Raw genomic sequence first — 24,895 nt, forward strand, 5'->3', positions numbered from 1 at the left:
TTCCCGGGATTTGGTGTTTGCTGTGTTGTGAAGGGGTTTGCTCTGCTACAAGCTTACAACACGCACTAAGCAGTATGTAGTGTGTAGTGTTTATTTGTGTGATGTTAGGATGATTAATGACTTTGGTGAAGTTCTGTTAGGTCCTGTTCAGTTGAATGGAAAAATGAACCTGGATGGGTCAGCGGTATGACTAGCCTCGAGTGAACTATCTCTCCAGAGTGTCAGTCTTTCATGTTCATGTTATGTAAAGGTTGACGAATCAGCTTCAAGTGGATTTAATTTGTTCAAGTGTTGCGCAAACCATTTACACTGCTTTAAGGTGTGAATCAACGCTATGGTCAACCAATTGTAAATCGAATGCTGCTCCTAGTCGACGAAAGCACTAAACCTACTGAATGTGTATAACCGGCGTACACAACAGATAGTCCTTCCATGAAGGTAAACGTGCTTGTGGGTTCAGAAGGGATCGTAAACATTCTGGTTCGTCATTTCACCGTTCAACGTTGGGTGTACAAAACGTAGACAGTATCGCACTCTATGCTAAAGGCGACAGTATCACCGAAACGGACACTCCCAGAAGGGAAAATCGGGTAAGTAGAATTCATCAGTTTATATTGTTTGTGCAAATTCTTGCAAACAAAATCATTTGCTGAAAATCAAGGAGCCTACAACGGTCTGGGTGGCAAGGCGGCAGGAGGTCACTCGAATCTGGTGAGCAGCACAGTGAAAATTAATTTTGGCAATAATTTTAAAACAAAAATAGTGCCAGATATTGAACAATTTATGCAAATGTGTGTTCACATTGATCGTTTGTCCTTTTCCTGGACATCATCGTTTTCATTCATACACACAGCATAATTGAACATATAAAGTTTGCATGATTTTCGCTAACTTTTTCATGTTATTGTACACCTCGACTCTGTACGGCTCGATATTTGCTTAGTTGTGCTTCTAGGAAACAATACCCCTAATTGAGTTACTCTCAGTAGAACCTTACGACATGCCTACTATCTCTTTAAAATCATCAAGCAAGTACCATCTACGTAACTTAAACTACACGATTATATTTACAACTATTATCTAACCACACCTATGCTCGATATAGCTGAAGCTGGTGTGATAACTACCTAGGCACGTGGCAGACCATTATACCCATACATGGTACAGGAATATGTGGTCCAGCTGAAACCAGCTGAGCCATTTATCAATCTGTTACGAGAGATAACATTCTAACTTCAGCCCAGCCCTAAGCAAACACTATGCAACGTTCTAGCGTTCGGCATGAGCTGGCATAATATTTTTACCCAGCTGGAACTATTTTCCCATATGCTTTGATACATCGAAAAATATGTATTTTTTGTTTTTCTTCATACAATAACCTTCCACCCTCGACAAAAAAAGGAAATTTGTTTGAAGAAGTGCCAATTCTACTGATTACGAAAAATGAAACACACTGGGAAAAATCATTTCTCATTCCCATCCTTACACGATTTCAATTTATTTGCAACTTCTATTCGCCCAACTTACTTGTCCTCTCGCTGGTAGCTGACAAAATGATGCTGTTAGGCGTCCCATACACCCGTCCCAGCTTCTATCCAATTTAGAATGCTCTTAAAACCGCCCGTTGCAGTCGATGAAAGTACATACGGCGTAAGCCCCCGAAAACCGTTGCGACACAAGCGCCGGATCCTCCCGTATGTTTATCACATTCACCCCAGCCAAGCCGTCACGTTTTCCATCGGGCTAGGAGCTAGCTGCCTGGCCTGCCGGCCCAACAATTTCGATGCGAGCGAACAAAACACGCTTTCCGTGAAATGTTCGCCTTTTCCGATGAAAAAACAGACGAATGTGTATTTTTTCCATGCTCTTACTGTTTGGCAATTGACTGACTCTGGTCGGTATGTGCCACTCCATCTAACCATCCCCTGCAGAAGGCTCAACGCCGGTATCAACATCAGCCATGAGCAGCAGCCAGCAACGCGATAAGGGAGAATAACGCCCACCAACACATCTTTCACAGCTCGCACACACCCGAACACAGCCGCTGCACCGACTTCGAGCCGGCGTTCGTTTAGCGGTGGCTCCGGAGAGGAAAAGCTTTCGCAACCGTCGGCGTTTCTGTTCGGGTGAGCTTTTCCAGCCTGCGTCTGGCGCGTCTCCATCTCTCGGGCATGGCATCCGGGGCATGCAGGGCTACGGTACGGACAGAATTTTCACTTTCATTTCAACGTTCGATTTCAACGTGAACGGAAGCGTGCTCGCGTCTCGTGCCTTCTCGCGGAGCTCCGTCCAGACGGAGGAGCGTAAAGAAAATAAAGCATCCGTGCGTCGTCGTTTCGTCGGACAGTTGTTGGCGTTTGGCGTTGAGCGTTTTGAGCGGGAACGAGCAAAACTAAACCGTACACCTTAAGGATTAGTTGTAGTGCATCGCCCGTGCCGGATATTGTTGCGAGCTTTTGCAATCCCGCTGCAGTGTCGTTTGCAATGGTTCGAATAAAACAATAGTGTTTAGTGTGTTTTGTGAAATTTGAAAAACAAAAAGCCGTTTAGTTCAGTTTTCATACTTATATGTACAGTTACTACAAAAAAGTGTACAGTGGCTATGCATTAGATAATTTCTAATAGGAACATACATAATCTTCACAAACAAGGATATTTTAAGGCTTAATAATGGAATTAACAGTGCCCAAAGGTAACATATACAGTGCTTCTTTTCATATATTTTTTTTACATACACAAAGTGAATTTAAAACGCGACATTTTAATTGGGATTTGTCAAAGTTACTTTACTGTTGCAAAAATGTGGCATGGTGCAAAAATGTGGTTTACGTGGCGGATACCAGTGTTATGTTATACGATACTTATTGCAATTTACATCACTTTACAACAATTTGTCCGATAATTTTATATTTTTATGTACAGATAGAGAAAAAAAAATATTTATAATCAATTTTAATGTTAAGTGTACAGAGCAAGCCTAGCTAGCTGGTAGAAGAGCAACCAATAATTGATAATTTGATGGCTGATAGAGACTTTGATCGATTGGTTGCGCCTTGTAAAGTGCATATCAATTTTAATGATAATATCAACCTTTTCCAAGAACAAAATAACAATGAATACCAAAGACAAACCTTTTCTCTGAAACAAAAAAACAAATCAGCATCGGTGGATAAAGATGCCTTTCCACATCGTTCCATCGACCGTAGGCGCACTGCTCTGATGCGCCCATTCCGGACCGCAACGATGAATACTTGCATGTGTAACATAATGTTTGGTGTGTCGTCGAGTGTCGACTGTGTTGGCTAAAATTCCACCCATACGCCCAGGATTCTTTTCCTCAGGGTAAACTCTAGGCGTACCTTTACCTTCGAAGTGAAACTTTCCCTATTTCCATCAAGGCACAGGACAAAGTTTAATTTAAACAGCACATGTTCGGTGGGCACGAAATTGTCACAAATGTCGGTATTTGTAATGGGAAGCAAGAGGAACGTAATTTTGTACGCAATTAACAAACACTCTAGAAAGAACGATGGAACAATCCAAACGGAAAAACACTCCCATTCCTTCCAGCAATTCATTGCGCGATTTGACTACACGACAAGTCGTAACATAAATCATCACCAAGTTCTGGAGTTATCTTCCTGCCCGCCCGCTTTGCCCGGGTCATTTGCCACCTTCGGTTTAAATATGTCACAATCAGGTTGTTATTGTCATAATCTTTCTTCATTCTTTGCTGCGCCATAAACGGGACCATTAATTCGGGGAACCAACATTCAGCATCCACAGGATACTCCAGGAGCTACTGTTTAGTCCCCTGGACACGGGCAGAGCAAACAGAATTTAAGACTGTGCATCTATTGACTAGCTGCTTTCGCTAGCTTCTAGGGTGGAGGTTATTATGTACATACAGAACAGGCCCACGATGTATACGACCTGCGGAAAACAATATTCTTGACCTCGATTTTATCTGCCACTACTCTGCTCGACCTCGTCAACCTAAGCTACCGACATTAATATTAAGCTGCTTTGACTGCCACTCTCGCAAACGCAAAGTGGAAAATACTCACCCGGCGATAAATGGCAACAATAGGAGCTTTTTCCTGCCGGGCCAAACAACAGTCTGCCACTTCATTTTGGGTTGAAAAAGTTCAAAAGCCTTCCCTTGGGAAGGAAACCTAATACAGAGGGGATTACATGATATCACCTGATGCTTTCGCTTTTACTCGTGTTCCAGTAGGGATTTTTGAAGGAAATGGTTGTTTTTCTATCCGCTAACAACGTCAACCACCCAACCAAAATTAGTAGCAAATATTAGACTTTATAACATTTTAAACATTCGTTTAAATAATTCCTTCTTTATACAGGCTCATATGTCTATATCGCACCGATGAGACGTCACATATTTGCGTTCGTGAGAAAATGGCGTAAAGTTTGACTATTATTTTAATGTATGTTATTCCGTAGAACGATTAAGCTAAACTTTGCAAGTAAAAACGTACGACAGAGCAAAAGGTACACTTTGCCGGGCCGACACACGTGTGTGCCGTAAAAAGTTATAATCCTCGATTGTTTACGACACTTTGATCGTTTGTCGTCAGAAAGCTGGAGCACATTCGATGATTGAACTTTTTTTTGTTAATGCTGCGCTTTTCTAATAATTCATATTTGAAGCCTATTTTTGACCTTTGCGGAACGAAGAAGTGTCATTCAATTATCGAAATATCTATTTCTGAAATGCTATTTAAATCGATTACAATGATTTCATTTCGCTGACTACCTCCCTGGTTCGGCCAATCACTATGACAACTTCCTTTCCGTTATGTCAAACGCACAACAAACAGTGCTGTTCGTATTATTTTCAACTTTGCTCGTTTTCTTTTAACAAAACAGAAACGAAACATTTGCCCCAAAGAACACACATGCTGCCACATACTGGCGAACATAAAAAGAATGAAAAAGAGGCATCCAGTCCCTGCCCGTTTTGGTATTACACGTCCCCCGTTCCAGGAGTTGTGATGGTAGAGTGAGCTAATCCTGCTTTCACCGAACTTCACGTTCTGTTTGATCCACCGTTGATAGCTATATACCTCTTGTGCTCGATGACTCCACTTACGCGAGAGCCCTTTGGGGCATTATTCCACAACTCGTTAAATACACTCCAAACACTGCAACAGTCTCGCCGGCAATCGATTGATCATACCAAACGTTCAATCACGAGAACCCGCATCATTTCACATGGAACCCTTTTCACGCCAGTATCTTGTGTGAAAATGGAATGGGTCGAATTTTTCTGGCCATATTTGCTAAGGTTGGAAAACTTATCTTTCAACAGCCGTTCGCGATCGATACTGAAAAGGGCGGAGGTTCAAAAGCTGATTTATTCTTTTACTTTCCATCTTTCCAATACATGACAAATGTGTTTGGAAAGAAAATCACGAAATCAAATTTGAGCGGGCTTTCAGCCGAAACGCTGGATGAAAGTCACGTGCTTACAGAACACGCATGTGCTCACAGGTACCAACTTTGGCGGAAGCGAAGCTAAGAGCAAACAATACATTTCGTTTATTCATTGGTTACATTGGTTATTTTACAACGAATTCTTGCTAAATATGCTATAAGGAATCTTCTCCCAACATTCAACAAATCCTAGCGTTACATACAGCTCCTCACAAGCTCAGTGTAACCTTTCAATCGGACATCGTTCAATTGGGCATGAAATGAAGACATTATCCTTTTCCGAACATCTCTCAGCCCGATGCTGCCTGATTGGACAAGTTGTGCCATTAGAGATAAATTCTTTCTATAACATTACTACACACCCGTACAACTCCTCCTTCCCTTGTTTTTGTTGTCATGTTTCTCGATGTTTTCGAGAACATAACGACAAACATCAGGGAACCATTGAACCACCAATTCCACGTACAGCTACACCATGTATCGACCATGAAACCGTTAAGCGAACCGAGTGGTCGTTTCTGTTATGCTTCCGCGATGAAGCGTGCGCGCGTTGCTGGATGGTTAATATTAATGGTTCATTTTTCTCACAAACCACAATACAACATGCACAACGTACCAGCTACACGCGGCCGAAAAGACATGCCGCGAGAAATAACCGCTCAGTAGGGACGGTTGGCCATCATTACACCCCCAGCGGATGTGGGGTACTCATTTTCCCGACCAGACGCTATCGACGCTGGCGGTGCTTCCGATCGCGCGTATCGATGTTTTGATCCACCTCCCCGATTGTTTGCGTCCTATCTTCGCTTCCCTTCTTTACGGTTAACTGAAACCATTTGGATGGAAGTCCTCCCCTCTTTACAGCAGAAGCAGAAGAAGCTTTGCGATTAAGCTGACGAAACTCGCCGCAACCGTCGAACGAGCGCCGGTTCTTGGGTGGGTGGGTGGATGGAATTGATTTTCCGCTTCCGTACAGTGTATCAGCCGACGACTCCATGTACCGCATGGATGCGGCGAGGCGAGGTTGGGTCCTAATAAAATTTCACTCACTCGATAAGGATGAGATATTTATGTTTACATTGGTCACGGGGCCACTGTTGATAGAGTGTGTTCGGTCTCGAAAATTGGCGAACAGTTTAGTTTACGCTTGACTGACTATTTCATTAAAATTGTGGCAAGAGCCTTAGGCCTACGATACCTACTACGACGTTGAGGGTTAATGCTGCCAAAACTTGTAATAATGTTTGTTTCTTAGTTGAGAAACAGGCAAGGTTAAATATTTGTTTAGCTAGAACATAAGTAAGCATTATAAGAAAAGTATTGATGTTACACTGTTAATATTATTGCCATAAATTTTATCAAAAGTCAACCCACTTTTAAGAGCTTTCAACATACGCTTTCTGCCAAAAAAAAACATGTTGTTTTCTTTCAACCCATACTTTGCTCACCGTACGCAGCACAACAATAGCCCAAACTGGGGCTTCGCCATGCACAAAAGATTAGGCAAAGCCGAGCTTTCATCGCCAAAAGTTGTTTGCAGGTTTCTGCAGCACGTGCTCGCCCCACGCGTACTGTAAACGGTAAAAAGCAAGAAAAGAATTTCTAATTACGTTCACGCTGATCCTGATGCTTTGTGATCCTGTATTTGATATGGTTCGTGCTGTGGTCGAGTTTTCTGTGTCATTAATTCATTTCTACATCATTTTCCTTCCTTTTTTTACTCATAACATTTTTGAAGCAAATAAATTTTCTTGCTTTTCCACTTCAAGCTTCATAAAGTTTTGATAAAATAATAATTTTGAATAATTTTGAATATATCCTCAACTAAAAATACACTCCACCAGGCCTCTGAGCCAGCAAAGAGAGTCACGTGTGAATTATTTCATTTGCAAACTTTGATCATCCCAACCAACAGTTGTCACCGATTGCAGTTACATTATTCATAATCATCATCATCAGTTGGAAAGTTTCTGGCAAGTCTTTCACCGAAACATCCAACAAAATGTTTGCCCCAAACCCAAACATTAAAAGCTCGCACTTTATTCTAGCTTCATCAGGAAAAATGCCGCTAGCACGAAGGAAAAACATTGTTAATGGCCATTATGATTTCCGTTTTCGTCCTGTAGCCACAAACTCTATTAAAGCATAGCGGAAGGGTCTAATTAATCACATTTTGGTTTGATAGACCGCTTTCCCTACCGCGATTAGAGCCCGAAATTGTGGCCATACTTTAAAAGGAAGTCCCTTCAAGTGGGTACACTGTTTGCCATGCTCGCTATACAACAATTTCTATTTTTCACAAGAATTATTCGCTTTGAATTCAGTTACACTCGATAAGACTCTCCGGCAGATCACGGCGCCGGTGTGTGATTGGTTATAATATCTTATGAAAAGAAACGCATAAAAAAACGATAAATCTAAGACTGATTTGATTACACGAAGCAGCACAACTGCCGACCGTCAGAGGGGGCGAAAAGCTAAACCTTTCTTTATACGCTCGGTTTACTCACAAGATACGTTACAACTGCACAACACCTTCTACCTGAAGCTAACCCGAATCGTTCAATCCAGTAAAGTAAAGTTTTTTCCTTTTTTTTGTGGGAAATTGATTCAAGAAAAGCACGCCAAAAAAATGCGTCCCGAAATGCGTCGAACGTACTTTTCACACCTCTGACTGGTTTTGGTAATGGAATAGATAGCGGCAGAAGTTTTATTTTTTCAGAACCTTTTTCCGTCGTCCTTTCTCGCCTGTCTCGTTTCGTTTTCACCGAAAAGCCATACCAGTTCTTATGTCGCCGCCTTATGGAACGAATAAAACAACTCGTGCAGACACGAGAAGCGAAAAAACCAGCCTCAACACTTAGCTTAACTGCACCCGAAGGAATTCCGAGCGTTCGTTCCCGGAAAAGCCTCCTTTTCAAGCTTAAAGATACCCATTTCATCATCTTCTGCGACATAATCGTCAAACACCAGTGCCCATCCGTCGATCATCCTCGGTTTCGGGAAAGTTATCTGACGACGGGTTTGCAACCGTGTGCCCTTCTCATTCGCTCTAATTAAATTCACTCCGTCTACTCCGTCACACACCGTCTGTTGGCCCACGGATCGGGGGTTTCCTTGCTCCGCTCCAACTGTCCTTTCGTAAGAAAATTCCTTTCGGACTGTAGTAAATGGTTTTACCTTTTTTCCTCGCTTTAGTTTTTTTTCTCTGTCCATAAAAATCAGCTTTATGATGTTTTACGGCACAAGCAGCTTCCAGGCGGCTGGATCAACAACCGGCACACACAAAAAAGCAAAGTTTGTTTAGGGAAAAAACGGGAAAACAGCACATGGAAGCGTATGCGATAAGATACACCTCAACACCACACACACACACACGAGGTGCAGGGATTTGTCTCTTAACGGAAGCACTTATTTCCACCATTCTACGGTCACATTTTGCCTTTTGGGCGGCAAAAGGCACTCCATTGGAAGCCATATGTTTTCCCAGCGACAGCAGCATATCCTCTTATGGTTCTGCTGGTTCTGGTTTGGTTTGAAAACGGTCGGTAGCCAATTCGGAGACACATTCGATGTATGTGAGAAGGTTTTGCTTGTTTTTTTGTTTGAATGTATCCTTTCACCCGCCATTTGTTTGGCAGAGGTTTTTTTTGCTGTTTTTGTTTCGGATTGGATAGATCATTGTGAGGCCATAGTTGTCGGTATCATCAAACCCATCATCATGTATGGCCGGCCTTCATCCAGCAGTTGGAATTCTTTGTTTTTCTACTCCAAAAAACGATCCCAAAACGATTCACTTATCTTGTCGCATGATCCGGACCAGATGTATTCTACTATATTCTGAGCACAATCAAAAACGAATTCTATTTCAAAACCTTCTTCTATGTTATTGAGTTCTGGTAAATTACAGTAATATTATGTGCTTATTTCTTAAGTTTATGCGTGCCTCAATATCAGAGCATTATTACAAAATCGAACTGTTTCCCGATACATTCAACAAACAGCTCCTCTTTGACTGCGTGCTTGCTACGTTCAATTCAAGAACTTGAGAGGCTTTAAGTTTATTGAAATGTTCAATTTGTACCAAATCACAGTCGCTTCGTGAAACAATCATTTGCCATCCCTTATCAAGCGCATACACACTTTTCCCTAATCTTCCATTTCAAAGCCGCTTAAAAAAGCGTCGCTTTTCGCTTGGAACAGTTCCTGTTAGCTGTGCGCTTGTGAGCTCCCCATCTGGTTCCGTTTCCAAAACAACGCCCCGACCTGTTAGCTTAGCCTGTGATGTGACACTTTGCACAGGGCCACACGCTTTGAAGGATATTCGATAATTGATAGGCCTTCATCATCTTTCATATGGCAGTTGCACACGAACGAAAGCAATACACCGGTCAAAAAGACTAGCACCAAACCAAACGGTGTCACAGGGGGTGCTTGAAAGTGTTTCGTTCCGATTGAAAAGGTTTTCTCAAATGCCATGACAACGAAAATTTTCATTCAGTGGGCGTTATTTTTGTCCAGCCTTTCAATCAAATTTGGGGACCGACTGTATTCATTCACAAGCTAACTTTTAGATCCGGGATTCCTAGGAAAGGTTATGGAAATTTGCAATGTCACCGAAGTATTCAATTTCATTCCATTCATAGAGCTTGAAGTTGTAATGCTATTTTATCGCTTCCGTGTCTTTCCGCACACGTTTACGCTTCCACTTTGCACTACTGCGTAGCACTTCTAAGCCACATCTCACCCACCACAACCTATTTAACTTCCCGAAACCAAGAATAAAGTTCGCTTTCACTGCGATTGCCTATCAATTAGCGGGAGGCGTAAAAGTGCTTCCTCTCCTGCGGCCAAAACCATTCACTTGATTCAATTATCGTCACACCTCTTACTACGCACCACCATCATCTAATGGCTGTCACGCAGCAATGTCACTAAGAACCACAAGACTGTCAGTGCCGCACACAAATGGTATCCCGTAATTAAATGATCTCTTTTTCCGACGCTCAATTCCGAGCCCACACCACTCCGCCAAGATGCCCTCCTCCTCTCACATCCAACGGATGCTAAAATGTTTACACAGGACGAAAGAACGGCAAACGATACAAATACACCCCGAAAACAAAACAACTGTAGGATGTAATTCTGGACAATCGATTCGATAGCAACACTCTGAGACGGTCGCAAATTGAGGATTGGCGTGATTTACAGATTCCATAATTAGCCATCCGAATGCCTGGACATCTTCCTTCCCGTAGGAGGGCAGCCGTCTCCGTACTACGCCTACCGAAACGCGACTAATGATGAAATTGAAGTGTGCCTAAGCAGCTTTACGGTCCATGTTTTCCTCGGAACTAACACCGGGCTCAGTGTTTGAAGTTCAAGGGCAGGCGGTTTATTATTGGTTGTACTACATTAATTAGCCGTCCGGGGTTGCGCTAATAGCAGAGCGGGTATCGATATAAATTCCCATTAGCCACAATAATCTCCGTGCTGGGGGCTATAAACAATCCACGAGGGTTATTTAAAAAGCGAAAGCACTTTTATCCACTACATTATAGATGCTTATTTTTGAACCGAATGGTTTTCAGTGTAAGGCAATGAAGTCATTTGAAACCAGCCCGATAACCACGCCACACTTCAAAACTAGTACATTGTATCGTTGTCTATTCCAGTAAACATCAAACTCTACAACATGGTTCAGCAGTCTTGGCAACAGCTTGGGAGCGTTCAGATTTCATTTTTGTTTCAAAGCTCTTATGTTCTTTCTGGGTAATCGAGTGAAATAATGTATACTCTGCACTGTAGTCATACATTTCACAAAACTTTGTTTTTAAATCAAAGAACAGATGGCTCAGTTTTGAGAAGTTACAATACCAAATGGATTGATTTCTAACAAACCTCAGTTTTTTTTTACATTTTTATTGACTTGTGGTAAATTGTTAATATACCTTTAAGTCCAGTCGTCAATTACATCATGTCAGTAAAAAAATAAACTTCTTTCTCTTGCACACTGTGACTGTGACTATGTACTCCAATTGATCGCTGTGTATCTTCCACCATTTAACTTGTACGCATTAACTTCCCCGAATTTCAAAGTCAATGTCAGGATTCGATGAGGCGGAGATTGTCAAAAACACAACCCAACTCTGACAGCACAGCAACTCACAGTTGCGACGGCAAAAGCACTAAAGTGCGGAATGTCCTCGTTGCAAACCACCGACTAAGTGGCTCGCTCGGGCTTCGCTTTACCGAAAGGTTCTCAAAACAACCACCCCCGAACCTTACTGATTTTATCCGCTCGGCAGCAACTCCTAATGGTTGCGGTTTTTAAGATCGCCTTTCCCATAAACACCGCACTCACACACACACATACACCGCAACCTTTCCCTTCCGGTGTGGTGTGAATGTACTTCTGAGCGGAGAAAAGTCACCACAAAAAAAAAGTGAATGTGACACTCCATCTCGCCATCCGCCCAGGTCACACAGGGTGCGCGTTGTTTCAAGAGCAACAAACACCGCCAACAGAAAGGATGTCCCCGTGGGACGAGATAAAACGAGTAGCGATCCGTACGAAGTAATTCATTTATTTTCAGGGGCAATCGTCCTGATGGAAACGGAAGCAGCCACATTCCACCCCCTTCCATTGCCCCCCCCCCCCCCCCCCCCCCTTTGGCACACTCGAGCAGCGTTAGCTGTAGGTGCGGTGCGTAAGATTCCAACGGGTACGGAGGATTCCGGCCGGGTCGACGACAAAGACCGAGATTCGTTGGATACCTCCCCAACCAACTGACTGACGCCCGAATCGCACGCACGCCGAAAAGCGTAAAATATTGTAGAATCCTTTTGTGTCCTTCGATTCGGTTCGAGGGATGAAAATAAAACCAGCAAGAGCGCCGGAAGTAAAAAAGGGAAACCCTTAACCGACGGCCGGAGTTAACCGAGCCACAGGAAGAAGAAGAAGAGAAAAAAACCACCCGGGTGATAAAACTGCACTGCGCTACAAAAGCCCGGAGCTTCGGATGACTTATGTTCAAAAGTGGTTTGTGCTCGGTTTGCCACCGATACATGTAAAGGACCGGGCTCCTTCGGACGGATGGCGATGGCGATAAGACAACGGAGTAACCGAGAAAAAAGATTGTGAGAAAAACCACAGATAGATTTGAATGGACTGAAAATCGTTCGCTCGGAAAAGGATTCCTAAAGGACACATACGGACACCGAAGTTAAGAGAGCAAGTTGTGGTATAATGGAACGGGCTTGAAGTGGGGCTTGGTTTAGTGAATTCTTTAATGCCTATGCTTGTAAAACATGCATTTGATACTGTGCGGTCCATGAAACGTGCGAAAATTAAGTACATCTTTATGGGCTAGGCCTGTCACATTCGACGTGTTGTGTGGATATCGAACCATTTTCTTTTAATTGTGCCCCGAACAAAGAAGCTAGCCGTAATAAAATCATTCAGGACATCATTGTCACTTATATTTGATTTTATTGCATCCATTTCATTGGTTTTGTTTAAGAAAACTCTTTTTAATGGTTGAAGATGCTGATAAATCCAGAAGAATGACCTCTACCAACATTAGCAATTAATTGATTTGTTCGTTTTAAACACAAACAATTTTGGAAACTCCAATTCGCAGACTTTTGAAACCAGCAATAATACAATAAAAGAATCGTTACCCAGAAGATGCGCCAACGCCTTATTTGCTCACACTGTCCCGAAAAAGAATATCTTTCATGTTTGTCACGTACAGAATGCGCCGTCTGAATTAATTAAACCTTTCAAAGGCTTCGAAAGAACGCGTTATTTAATAAAGCTTCCTGCCAGTTCATTTTTTAGAAAGGAAGTAGAAAATGTTCATCTCCAACAGAAAAAAAAGGACAAGGACTAGAGGTCCAATGCAATCGAAATCGCGCGCGCGTGGGACATTCATAAATTTCTCAAATTTTCCAAAGCAAAAAAAAAACAGGACACACAAGAGAGATAGAGTGCCATCGGTTTGGTAGGAAGCATTCTCATCACTACCTGCCGTTTTCCGTTGCCTTTTCTTTAATTATTTTTACCATTAATAATTCTTCTTATCTTTCGCCCACCATCATTGTTGCGCCTAGAGCTATGCCATGCCGTGGAGGTTTCGCAATTTCTGGCAACAAAACTGGAGTTCAAAGAACTCATCTTTACGATATCAACATTTTCAAACGCTGGAAAAATTGCACCATCTAAACGGGAGGAGTCCCTTTCCGGTTCATTTTCATTCTCGGTATTCAACATTTAAGTCAAAATCATTTACCATCCATCCGGACGGACTGGATTAGCGGATAAAGGGAAAGTTACTGCATTACCCACACGAAGGTCACAGTAGTAGACAAACATTACAGCCCAAAACGAAAACACTGTAAGTAAATAAAATGCCTATCCTGGGAAACCCGAAAAGGGACGGACTGAAAGGTCTACAACGTCCCCTACAACAACAATCAAAATACCTACCCAATTTTTTTTTGAAATCTCTTTCTGCAGTGAAAATAAAAATTCTATTTCCGAAAGCATACCAATTGCCTCGTTTGCACAATAAAATGCGATTGCATTTACACAGCCGATTTTATGGCCGGTTGCTAACGCTTTTTGAACGCCCAGCAGGGAGCACTTCTTTCTAAAATCGAAAGTGATAAACGCGGCGACAATAAAGGCAACAAAAACAACTTACTCTTCAACGCCTCACTTTGCTACATCCATCTAATCTCAAGCTCATGAATGTTGACACAAACGGAACGAACGAAATACACCATACCGGGTCGGTGGTAAAGAATTGATACCATTACCCAAACTCGCTTTGAACAGCTTGACTTTTATCACGCCAAGGGGCGAGCACTTCACTTCTTTCGCGGGAAATATCTTCATCTTTACGGGCCTGGGTGCTAAAACATATGCCACTAACCAGCATCATCATCACCCACCATCACCAGAGCTGTTGAATGGGAGCAATCAATTTTCATACAAACACCTGGCACATTTCTGGGAACAAATTAGTACCTCTGAGTGTTTGTGTTTGGCTTTATTTGTGGTTTTTTTGTGGCACTGTTGAGCTCTATCGTGATTGCAACGACCATCTGTCCTGGCAAACGCTTGGCAATGTTGTTTGTTGAGATGTTCATTAGGGCCCAAGAAAACATCTTTCAGTGAAGGTGAGTTTCGACGCAATCCTTCCAGCAGTTTATTGTGCCGATGGTACCAAATTATCCTGGCCTGACCGTATTGTTGGTTGATGAATAAAACATACGCACCGCCGACCAGACGGTTGTTGGGGAATATTTTTACTCAAAAATTAATATGCGTCTAGTTCAAGATGTTGACAAGATAGGATGCTGTTCTGCAAGTGCCGCAGAAAAACAGAAAAGAGAGCTTTTTTTTCGAAATTCAATTATATCAACCATTTTGAATCAACGAAACTCTTAATGGAATCTACTGGACACATTACAAACATAACACGCAAAACAGCACGCATCCACTTCAGCCTGTACAACATCCAACAGTAACATCGCTTTCGATCATCGTCGGAGATAAATGTCCAGGACGTGAGCTTACGAGCAGCTTAACACCGCCACCGACGCACACACGCCGTACCACCACCGGGGAACCATGGCGAGTTCCTTAGGGAGTCTACGTGGGCGATTCCCGTAAATCAGAGGGTTTTCTTCCCCTTTTTTGTGTTTCGTCGACCAGCGTGTCGTTTTTTTGCTTTTTGCAAAAACCCTGCCCTAAACACCGCCCACACTCATGGAGATTTTTCTTGCTCCCAGTTCCCATTAAGCGATGTTTCCGGTGTGGCCATTTATCAAAAGGAAATACCTTCCAGCAACATACCCAGCAACCCCGCCCAACCGACCGTACTGAAAGATGTCGAATTGAGGTGATCATTTCGAACGGCCAGAATGGGAAACACCAACCCATTTGATTGAATTCAAACCAAGGTCAGGGTTAGGTACGCCTCCGCGTCTTTCCCTCCCTTGGGCCAAGTAGGTACGAGAGCGTGCCGAGGATTAATCAACCGACCGAGAAGGGAACAAAGCAACGGGAATTGCTCAGCATGAAATATGCCACTTAAGGTTTTTTCTCTCTTACTTTATCTTTACTACCGCACTTCTAAACATTCCAAGAAGTCCTGATTTTCGATAAGGTTCACCCGCCGGAAAGTGTATCTCTCGAAGCCAAGAAAGGCACGGATTGTTGCAGGCAAGAAATTCAATTAGCCCGCCACACCGCGCTTCAGACATACCAACGAAAAGGCGACATGCCACCATTTGCCGTGGCGGACCGTTTGCCATTGAACTTGACCGTGGTAAATGATAACATCGATAAATTAGCATCAAGAGATGCCGGGAAAAACACATTCTTTCGTTCGGCTTCACCCGGACACAGGACAAAAAGAAGGCCAAATGTGACAGAACATTATTATGCAGTCACATTCATTTTTCGCAAACGCTGGCAAGCTTTTTTCGCTATTGAAATTCCTTCCAGCATCTGCTCTACATTCATATGACTTTTGTTTCAGTTTGAATACGAATTGACCGAAGAAATTGGCATTGAGGATGTATGAAAACCTGACACAGACTGATTCATAATTCTGGAAAATCACAACCGAGGAGACCAATGATTCTTGATTGGTTTTTAGGGGTTTTTGGAAGCAATAGATTTGTTTTTTTCCTCATTTCCTTGAAAGCTTTTCTCGATTTCGGCTCCAAAAACAGTGGTAAAAAGCAAAAGCTTTGAATTGTGCGAGTTTATGTAAACCAATAAACAAACCATGATGTAAACAATTTCGTTAAAACAGCCCAATCATGGTTGGTCATTGTGAATTAGTTACAATTCACACGCTCAAATCAACTCCAACCCAACTGGAACGAAACGTGTCTTCTAATATATAGCAACTCATTGGTTGCGGTCAATTTCCTTCCCTCCACCACATTATCCCTCGTAAAAGCTTGCATTTCTTCGTCCGAGATGTTTATGCTCGAAACAATGCTAAAGCACTGCTGCTTACAGGCCCCAAAATGGGCTCGTCATTCATCTGTAGCTTCGACCAGCGGCTACCAAATTAACCATAACAAAGGCTTCCGGGGTAAACACATAACTGTGGGAAAATAAAAGCAAAATCAAACATAACGACGGGGGCGCTTTGAGGTTGGTGGTGTGGTTCGGACAAAAGCCACCGACTCCAGTATCCTGCTTTCTGGTGGCAAAGTGATAAACTTTCACTGTTAAGATGCTTCTTTGCTTCTTTGCCCCGTCGGACACTTTTAGTTGTCGTAGCCAGACTAAGATTAATTGAACTTGAAAGGCTCGCCGCCGGACTAAAAATGCTCCCACGTGCCGGACAAACGGCCAATGAATACTGTTCCTTCCCGTAAGCTGGTTATACGAAATCCGATTTTTCTTAAGCCTGTCTTTTCCCCAGCATTGTACAAAGTGTCCCTGTGAGTCGTATTTCCGGGGGTCGGAAATTCCCATCAAAGTCCCTAACACTCCCTTACATTCAGCATGTGACGCCTCATTTCAAGGTCAGCCAAGAATGAATCACATGAGGGACCGCTGTAAGGGAGGCTCCGGACTCTCCACCATGTTTGGCCATTCCTCTCCATCGACTATTATTATCTGGGACATAATGAGGGTTGCGTTTGTTAAGTCCAGTCTGAATTTTTGCTTTCCTATTTTCCTCTTGCTTGTTTGGAAGGTTTTCGTTGCTCAAAACGCACCACAAAATAGTAGAAATTATGTTTTCCTTCACACTCAACCATTCTTTCCTACGCATCCGCAGGAGCAAAACCCCTCCCCGGGGGGCTGAACACTACGGTACACGGTAGATCAAAGATTTCGGGTCGCCCGGAACGCGTCTAATCTTCAGAACATGCTATGGCCCGAAAATAGCCATACTCCGTGCTCCGCCCATCACCGTGACCACGCGCGTCCTTCGGGTTAGACACTACCATCGAGCGCCGGCAGACAAACAAATGCCACCGAATGCTATTCCGTCCGCTACCGCTTCGGACGATGTTCCATTCTGGCGACGGAACAAATCTTATTCTATTGCTTGGCGGGCGCATAATTTGCCCGTTATTGTCACTTGCGTTTTTGTGCGCAAACTAGAAGCCCCACTAAGGATAACGACAGTAGTTATCGAGAAGTTGATTTGCGCCACTGAAGTCGCACCATTACTTCCGGCCGCTTTTTCCCGCGATTGGCCGACCGGGGAGGGAGATATTTATAGAATGTGTATCGACAAACTATTAAGCTCACTGAAACAGTCCAGCCGTTGGTGCCTGTTACTGTTGGTGTTTATGACTCTCGTTATGATTGGCAGGGAAAATCGAGCCGGAGCAAATACAAACAAGCGTGTTAAACTAGTGACTAGTGAACAACTAATCTAGTTATTACCAAGAAAGTTGTCCATTTTGGTGGCTCAGCTTTTGGTAGAAGATTAAAGACAAGCCATTTCCGCCTAGGCTCTAAATATTCTTCTTATTCAATTTCACCAAATCTCCAAGGCTAGTAGAGTTATCACCCCATTTCCAAGGAATTGATCTCCGCCCAAAAGATCCAACATGTTACAGCAGCAGCAGCAGCAGAAACATCCGTTTGCCGCCAGTTGGACGAGTAATATCTGCAGCAGCATAACCACCGCAAAAAAAAAAACCTTAACCTTCACTGGAGGAACCTCCTTTTTTGCTCTGCCCTTCTCTAATGCACCGCCTCCCGTTCGCCCGTTTTCTCGTTGCAGGTTCTCATTCGGTCGGATGGTTTCATTGCTTCATAAATCAATTCCCGATGGCACCGACCGGACGTTGAGCGGGCCGAAACGTGGACGAACGCACACGCCGCTGACCGCACGATGTCCCCGCCGGATGACAGCACGGAAACGGAACCACCATCTGCCATGTCGACCACCGTCGTCACCGTGGCAACGCTGCTTGCCGAACGCTGCCTCGGATGTGCGATTAACTACACCGGCGCCGCCGCCGCCACCGCCAATCTCCCGGGCGAACGGTTGCAGTCCGATTTCGGGCGCCCAACGACGCCGGCCCCGCGGCACAACTGGACCTGGAGCTATCTTAACCTTAGCGCACCGCAGCAGTACGACACGTACGACGGGGAGTACGAGATTGATCCGGCCTACCAGCTACGCTACAGCGTGCTCGGCACGGTGCTACTGACGTAAGTGTCATGGAAAAAGTTTTACCACGCGCGAGCCTCCAATTGATAATTGACTTTCAGACTTGATTAATTGATACGCCGGGTCGGGGGAAGAACGAGACACAGGCAGACACCGACAGACACCAACTGAGCTTCCCACATAAACACACCCACACACACACAAGCCAAATATTTGACTTCGGGGTTCGGCCCCAAAATTGCTTAAATTGTTCACTGTGTCCTACTCCCATGCTTCTAACGTGCAACATCTTATATACACACTGTGAAACATCCTACGTGACGCGCTTTTGTGCCAGCCTACGTGCGTGTTGCCATGGGAACGGGGAGGTGGAATGAATGCCCACGTAAAGAGGCAACCTTAAATGCTCCCGAACGGCTCCCGGGGCGGGTGGAAAGGTGATTCGTCCCACGGGATGTTTGAAATGGGTCTTCGGGAGCCTTTTTCCCCCAGAAATAATGTCGCTCGGAAAATGAATGCTCAGTGTGTAGCACAATATTCACTAAGTGGGAAGAAAAATGGGAATGAGCAGAGGCAGCGACCGGTAAGTAAGAAAAGAGAAAAGCGTACCGTTCATTCAATTTACCAATACGTTTCTCTTCGTTTCACACACGTGTATGAGTTCATTGCTCGCTCTAGGTAGAAAAAAAATATACAGAAGAGCACTTTTGATAAATCATAACACATTTCACGTAAAGCCCTTAAAACGTTAGACTCTTGTTCGTTTTCGCCTCGTTTGGTCGCTGGCCTCATCGAGAGTGAAGAGTGTCACCGGAATGGGTCCAGTGCGGCTGACGGCTGTCAAAAAACGTCGCCCGGAAGTGCTTGCCAGACGAGAGGGACGCTGCAGGAGAGCGCGACGCACACGAATCACTTTCACTCGTCCATAACTTATTCGTCGCGCCCGGAAATGCTAAAAACGATCAAATGCTCCCTGCCACACAATCGAGTGCGTCCTCACGCCTGTCCTCGAACCGGCGATAAAAGGACTTCCTTTCCCTCCTTCCTGGCAAGGACGAGGAGATTGACAACTTTTCAATATTTTTCAATAATAACCTTCAGTGGGGGGGAATTATGGAGATGGCAAAGTGAATGATACTAAGTGTGACTAATGCTTACTTCAAAGACTGTTGAGAGAAAGCGACTGATAATTTCTTCGACTGTCTTTTTGACTGAAGCTCCACAGAACAAAAATTGCCCATTCTTGTCGTACGACCGGCCTCAAGAAGCAAAATGCGATTGCGAAAGTGATAAACGTCTGAAGCACCTATTAAAGTTACGAGATTTTCATTAGCCCGCTTCTTCCCGGGCGGCTTCACCATACGGAGACGGCTTTTCCAACGATCCATTATAAGTTGGTCAAACTGTCTGCCAAAATCTTAGAAATAGGCCTCTTCGCCCGGCGTCCACAGCACACAAATAAGTACCGAAAATAGCGATGGGCTCCCGCCTAAATCCTAACCGCCTGACCTGATTCCACGCCAATTACTCTCAACACTCACTCACTCACTCCCCCCGTGCCACAGGACGAGACGGATGATGAGCCACTAAAGCGGGATTAACGTTCGCCCAATTCTTCATCCTTAAGAACGGGCGGCGGGCGGCGAAGATATTTATTACATGTCATTTTTTCACCCACTTGCGATCAGGTTCCGGAGCCTCGGATCTCAAAAGCGCTACAATAATTCCCGACCTCGCGCGACAGTAATTCCAAGCTGATTAGCTCACTTGCCTCAGATTTTCTTATTGGTCCTACTGTCTTCTTCTTCTCTTTCTCTCTCTCTCTGTCTTCCAGGGTGGCCTATGCGCTCGTCTTTATCCTCGGCCTGCTGGGGAACATCTCGGTCGTGATCGTGGTGAAGAAAAGCACCATGATGCGATCGCCCACCAACCGGTTCATCGTCAATCTCGCGTACGCTGATTTATTGGTCAATTTTCTCTGCCTACCGTTTACGCTGATCGGGAATCTGTACCCAGGTAAGATGTCAACCCGGTCTTGCTCCCCGGAGTACTACACGCACAGGGGCACATGTATCGTTACACAGGAGTCACGGCGTCAGGGAGCAAGTGGATCAAATTTATGGTCCTTTAGCCGGCAATCGATAAGAGCTAATGCAGGGGGCAACGGCGATTTTTGTCGTTGTTGTTGCCATCCTTAGAACCGGGAAAGTTTGCCATCCCCCAGCCAGCTGTTCGGGAATGGCGGCGGGTTTGGTTTAAGTTGGACAATATATTGACTTTTAAATTGACTGCTGACAACCTTCCTCCCCGATGACGCGTTCCACACACTTCCACACATACATACACACACATGAAAAGAATCGAGACCAGCTTCCGCAAATACAGAGGAGGGAAAAAAGCAGCGAGATTGATTTATTTCCCTTGAGGGGATGGTCCCATTTACGTACTTTTTTCCACGTGGTTCCTAAACACTATTTTCCAGCCGGCGCCGCAGCCGCTGCTGAAAATAGAATCGATCGCCGTGTTACGGTGAAAGAATAAAGTATAATTACGAAACATTGAAACATAAATAACGCGTCCAGGGCGGGCGTCCGTTGTGTATTATATTGCAGCCATCCATCTTGCAAGTCCGCAGGGCAAAGGCGCAGGCGGTTTTAAAGCAACAATTCTGCATACAAAACCACTCCAAACGCGGCCGTTGTTTTTTTTTTCCTTTTCTTTTGCCGAATAATTTACATCTAATGAATAATTCTGCTGAAAAAGGCTCTTCCATCCCAAAAGCCGTTGTACCACCATGTGCACATACTGTACGAGCACGGAGGCAAAACAAAAAACAAAACAAAAAACCAATAACCAGGAACCATATTATGGGGCCCATCAACCATTCCATCGAGTAAAGTAAAAACTTTTCTTTTATGAAGCCACCATATGAAGGCAGCATCGATTGTGACAAATTGTAGACATGGGCATTGCCGTAAAGGATACCGTTTATCGATGGTGATACAGTTAGCACGTTATGTATTGTACCGTTTCCTACGCTTTCCTACAGTGCTGTCAAACCGATGAGCTGCTCGAGCATAGTTTCTCCCAATGTATTATGACACAGATAGGACAGAATACTCACACGCGCCGGATGGTACTACTACGCTCGATGAAAGGACGGTCTCTCCACACCAACCCTTCATGGTGTGACATCTCTGGCCAAGACCGCACGTTGAAGCAGCCGTCCTACCGAAAACCCGTGTTTCAATATCACTCGTCCCCGAACGCAGGCAAAACACACAGCGCCACTTCAAGTGTTACTTTGATGTTGTGAGCTTCGTCTCTTTTTTTTCGTCCTTCCTTCACAGCCACACAGTAATATGGAGGCGCCTCGTAGTTTTCAAGCGCTTCTTATACCGTTTTACCGTTATTTTTTCCTACTTTTCTTCTCCTTGCAGCGTGCGCTTGCTATCAGTTCGGCCAAACTTTCCCGCATTTAACCGCACACACACACACACCCACAACACATCTTGAAAGGGAAAAGGAAAACATTTTCCTTTGTTCAATACCACCGGGCATTCTGCTGCTGCTGCTGCTGCCGACGGATGGTTTCATCGTCTCGCACGCCCAATGTTGGCACGCGAAGGCAAAACTTACTCTTTCCCCCCTCGAGGATAAGACATCGAAAGGCAGCAGCAGCAGCATTTCAGCAACACGTATAACAACCAACGTACACACACACACACACATCACAACCCACCACAAAAACGATCCTAACAAATTTGGTGCCTCTTCTTTGTCCCCAAGCGTAACATCATACATTACACCCGTTCGGTAATGTAATTTTCGTCAAGAGGAGAGGAGACATTTTTGTCCTCTTTTTTCTTTATCTTTCTTTTTTTTTTTGCTTCAGTCCCGTTATCATCCATCTCTTGTCTGTTCTACTCCTTTCTGTCTCACACGCTCACGATCTTCCGTACACCGCCATCGCCACCACCACCACCACCAAGCTTGGATTTTGGGGGTGTTTTTCTGCAAGGGTGTTTCCTATCTGCAAGGCGTTTCCGTTTCCGCTTCCGTCAACACGCTGATGGCGATCTCCATCGAACGTTGCTTCGCGATATCGTTTCCCATTTCGGGCACCATTACGACCAGGTAAGGCGCGATACACACAGCGCGCTTCCCTTCCACTTTGGCAGCGCTTGCTCAGTTTTTCTTATGGCGCGTTCTGATTCTTCTACGGCCTGCTGCGCTACTCTATCTCTCTATCTCTCCTCTAGACAGTATCGGTTGATTGTGACCATCATCTGGTTTATAGCGCTGAGCATTAACCTGCCCTGGCTGTTCGTCTTCACGCTGCGTCCCATCGGCATTCCCGGAAGCATAGCGCAGGTGAGAGTGTTCATATTCGGAGGAGGGGGTGTATGTGAGTATGGGGGGGGGGGAAGCGTTTCAACGTTCAAGGTTACGTACGCGCGCTTTAATATCGCGACACTTTCATTGCCACTTGTACACTTAGTGGTCCATAAAAAAGCGCACCAAGGCAGACAGTATCTCAGTTACACTGGCCCTTCAAAGGCTTGCTATCAACGATTCCGATACGTACCCAACTTTTACAACAAACGCTGACAAAAGCGCTGACTACGAAGAGCTTAATTTGATGAAAAGTTAGCCGTCCGGTCGTTCTTACTGAGCTTTAACAGATTAATCAACTGGTCGTCGTAAAATCCTGTCACTAAGACTCGAGAAGACGGCGAGCAACGATGCTTTTGTAGCGATTTAACCAAGCGAACGAAGCGAACATCATAAGCTCTAGGCTTCATACGGCGTGGGTATGGGTACAACTTGTACATACATTCTTAGCTTCAACACCCACGAGACATACATACGAGCAACTTACTTTTTTGTATGAACAGCCAAAAACCGCACGCTGGTACAATAAATACCCCTATTGGTTGTGTCTCGCTAAGAAGCCCACCAACATGCTGCGGAATTGGATACTAAAATTTAATTAAAATTAAGCTCACTTATAGCGAGAGGATAAACTCTCCAAAATTTGATAATTAACTTAAAATAGACGTTAAACCCACATGTACTTGTTAATCTTACAAGCGTTTAGCAACTTTGACGCTGGCAAAAAAATATATTAAGCTCAAACCCTTTATTAACCCATATTCTCACAGATTTGTACCGAGCTGTGGCCGACACCGGCATCGGAGAGTTGGTACTTTCTGTTCGCCAACCTGTTCTTCTGCTACCTTGGTCCGCTAATTGTGATATCCATCTGCTATGTCATCATCTGGAAGAATGTAGCTTACCGGAATCTGCCGCGCGAGATGATTATAAACCGCAAAAACGATGTCTTCAATCGCAGCAAGGTGAAGGTAAACAACCCCATCAGCTATTCCGCGTCTCGGTTGCCAACTGTGCCAACTAAACAGTTTGCCCGGTTTTCTCATCTCTTCGCTCCTGCAGGTCATAAAGATGGTGTTCGTTGTGATCATCACCTTTGCCATCTCGTGGTTGCCGCTGTATGCCATCTTTTGCTTCGTCAAATTTGCCGGCGATTTGGTGTACGATGAAACGGGTAAGGCACGACCGGGGCAATATGAGGGGCGAGCTTATTAAGATGCTTTTTTACTTTCCTCCCTTTTTTTCGCTTTCCAACACAGTTCAATCTTTCATCTTGAACATTCTCCCCGTCGCCCAGTGGCTCGGTGCATCCAACTCGTGCATCAACCCGATACTGTACGCATTCATGAACCGTAAGTTCCGGGCCGGCTTCAAGAAGCTGTTCCACAGCTGCTGCACGACCGACGAGGACGATTGGGACCTGCCGACCACGGTGGGCCGCCTCGAGGAGAAGGACCTGTACCTACGGCGGGTGCGCTCGTTCAGCAACGGCAAGCAACACCAAACGCTGCTGCACTACACTGGCCGGGAGCACTGCTCCACGCTGCGTGTGCCACTAACGGCACCGCCATTGAACGTGCGCAATGGTGGAACGCACGATTGAAATATTCGTTTTGGACGGCACAATAAGAAGCACAGCACGCCCATCTACGGTTTTAAAAAGATGATGCGCGGAACAAATTTTGCCAATGATAATATGCAAACAAAAGCTTACGTAAAACGTACATAACATATTTAAAATTGAATCTACAGCGAAGACAGGGGGGAGGGAAGGGGAGGGGGAAGCTAGTTACACTATTCTAAGAATTAAAAATCATTAATCGCGGGAACCAGATAATGCGCTACTATTTACGCTCACTTTTGAAGTTGGGTCA

General features: G+C 44.5%; 1 protein-coding gene across 2 annotated transcripts; it reads left to right on the forward strand.

Moving 5' to 3' along the window:
- The first annotated feature begins 297 nt into the window (after window positions 1-297).
- On the forward strand, window positions 298-24,836 carry LOC120950332 (neuropeptide SIFamide receptor-like). Of its 2 annotated transcripts, none has more exons than XM_040368295.2 (8): window positions 298-590; window positions 18,234-18,667; window positions 20,461-20,642; window positions 22,619-22,763; window positions 22,889-23,000; window positions 23,792-23,992; window positions 24,084-24,195; window positions 24,281-24,836. In XM_040368295.2, the coding sequence occupies exons 2-8, from the start codon at window positions 18,345-18,347 to the stop codon at window positions 24,622-24,624; spliced, it is 1,419 nt and encodes a 472-aa protein (XP_040224229.2). In that variant the 5' UTR covers window positions 298-590; window positions 18,234-18,344; the 3' UTR covers window positions 24,625-24,836. The 2 variants fall into 2 exon arrangements, with proteins under 2 accessions (XP_040224229.2, XP_040224228.2); XM_040368294.2 differs by lacking the exon at window positions 298-590 and adding an exon at window positions 1,907-2,692.
- The last annotated feature ends 59 nt before the right edge of the window (window positions 24,837-24,895 follow it).

This window comes from Anopheles coluzzii, chromosome 2 (assembly GCF_943734685.1).
Source record: "Anopheles coluzzii chromosome 2, AcolN3, whole genome shotgun sequence".
NCBI lineage: Eukaryota > Metazoa > Arthropoda > Insecta > Diptera > Culicidae > Anopheles > Anopheles coluzzii.

Bases quoted from the DNA above. Each gene is read 5' to 3' on its own strand.
- LOC120950332 (XM_040368295.2), top strand. From the start codon at position 18,345: ATGTCCCCGCCGGATGACAGCACGGAAACGGAACCACCATCTGCCATG. The intron at 18,668-20,460 runs GTAAGTGTCATG...TCTGTCTTCCAG, and splicing joins CTCGGCACGGTGCTACTGAC to GGTGGCCTATGCGCTCGTCT. The intron at 23,001-23,791 runs GTGAGAGTGTTC...ATATTCTCACAG, and splicing joins TTCCCGGAAGCATAGCGCAG to ATTTGTACCGAGCTGTGGCC.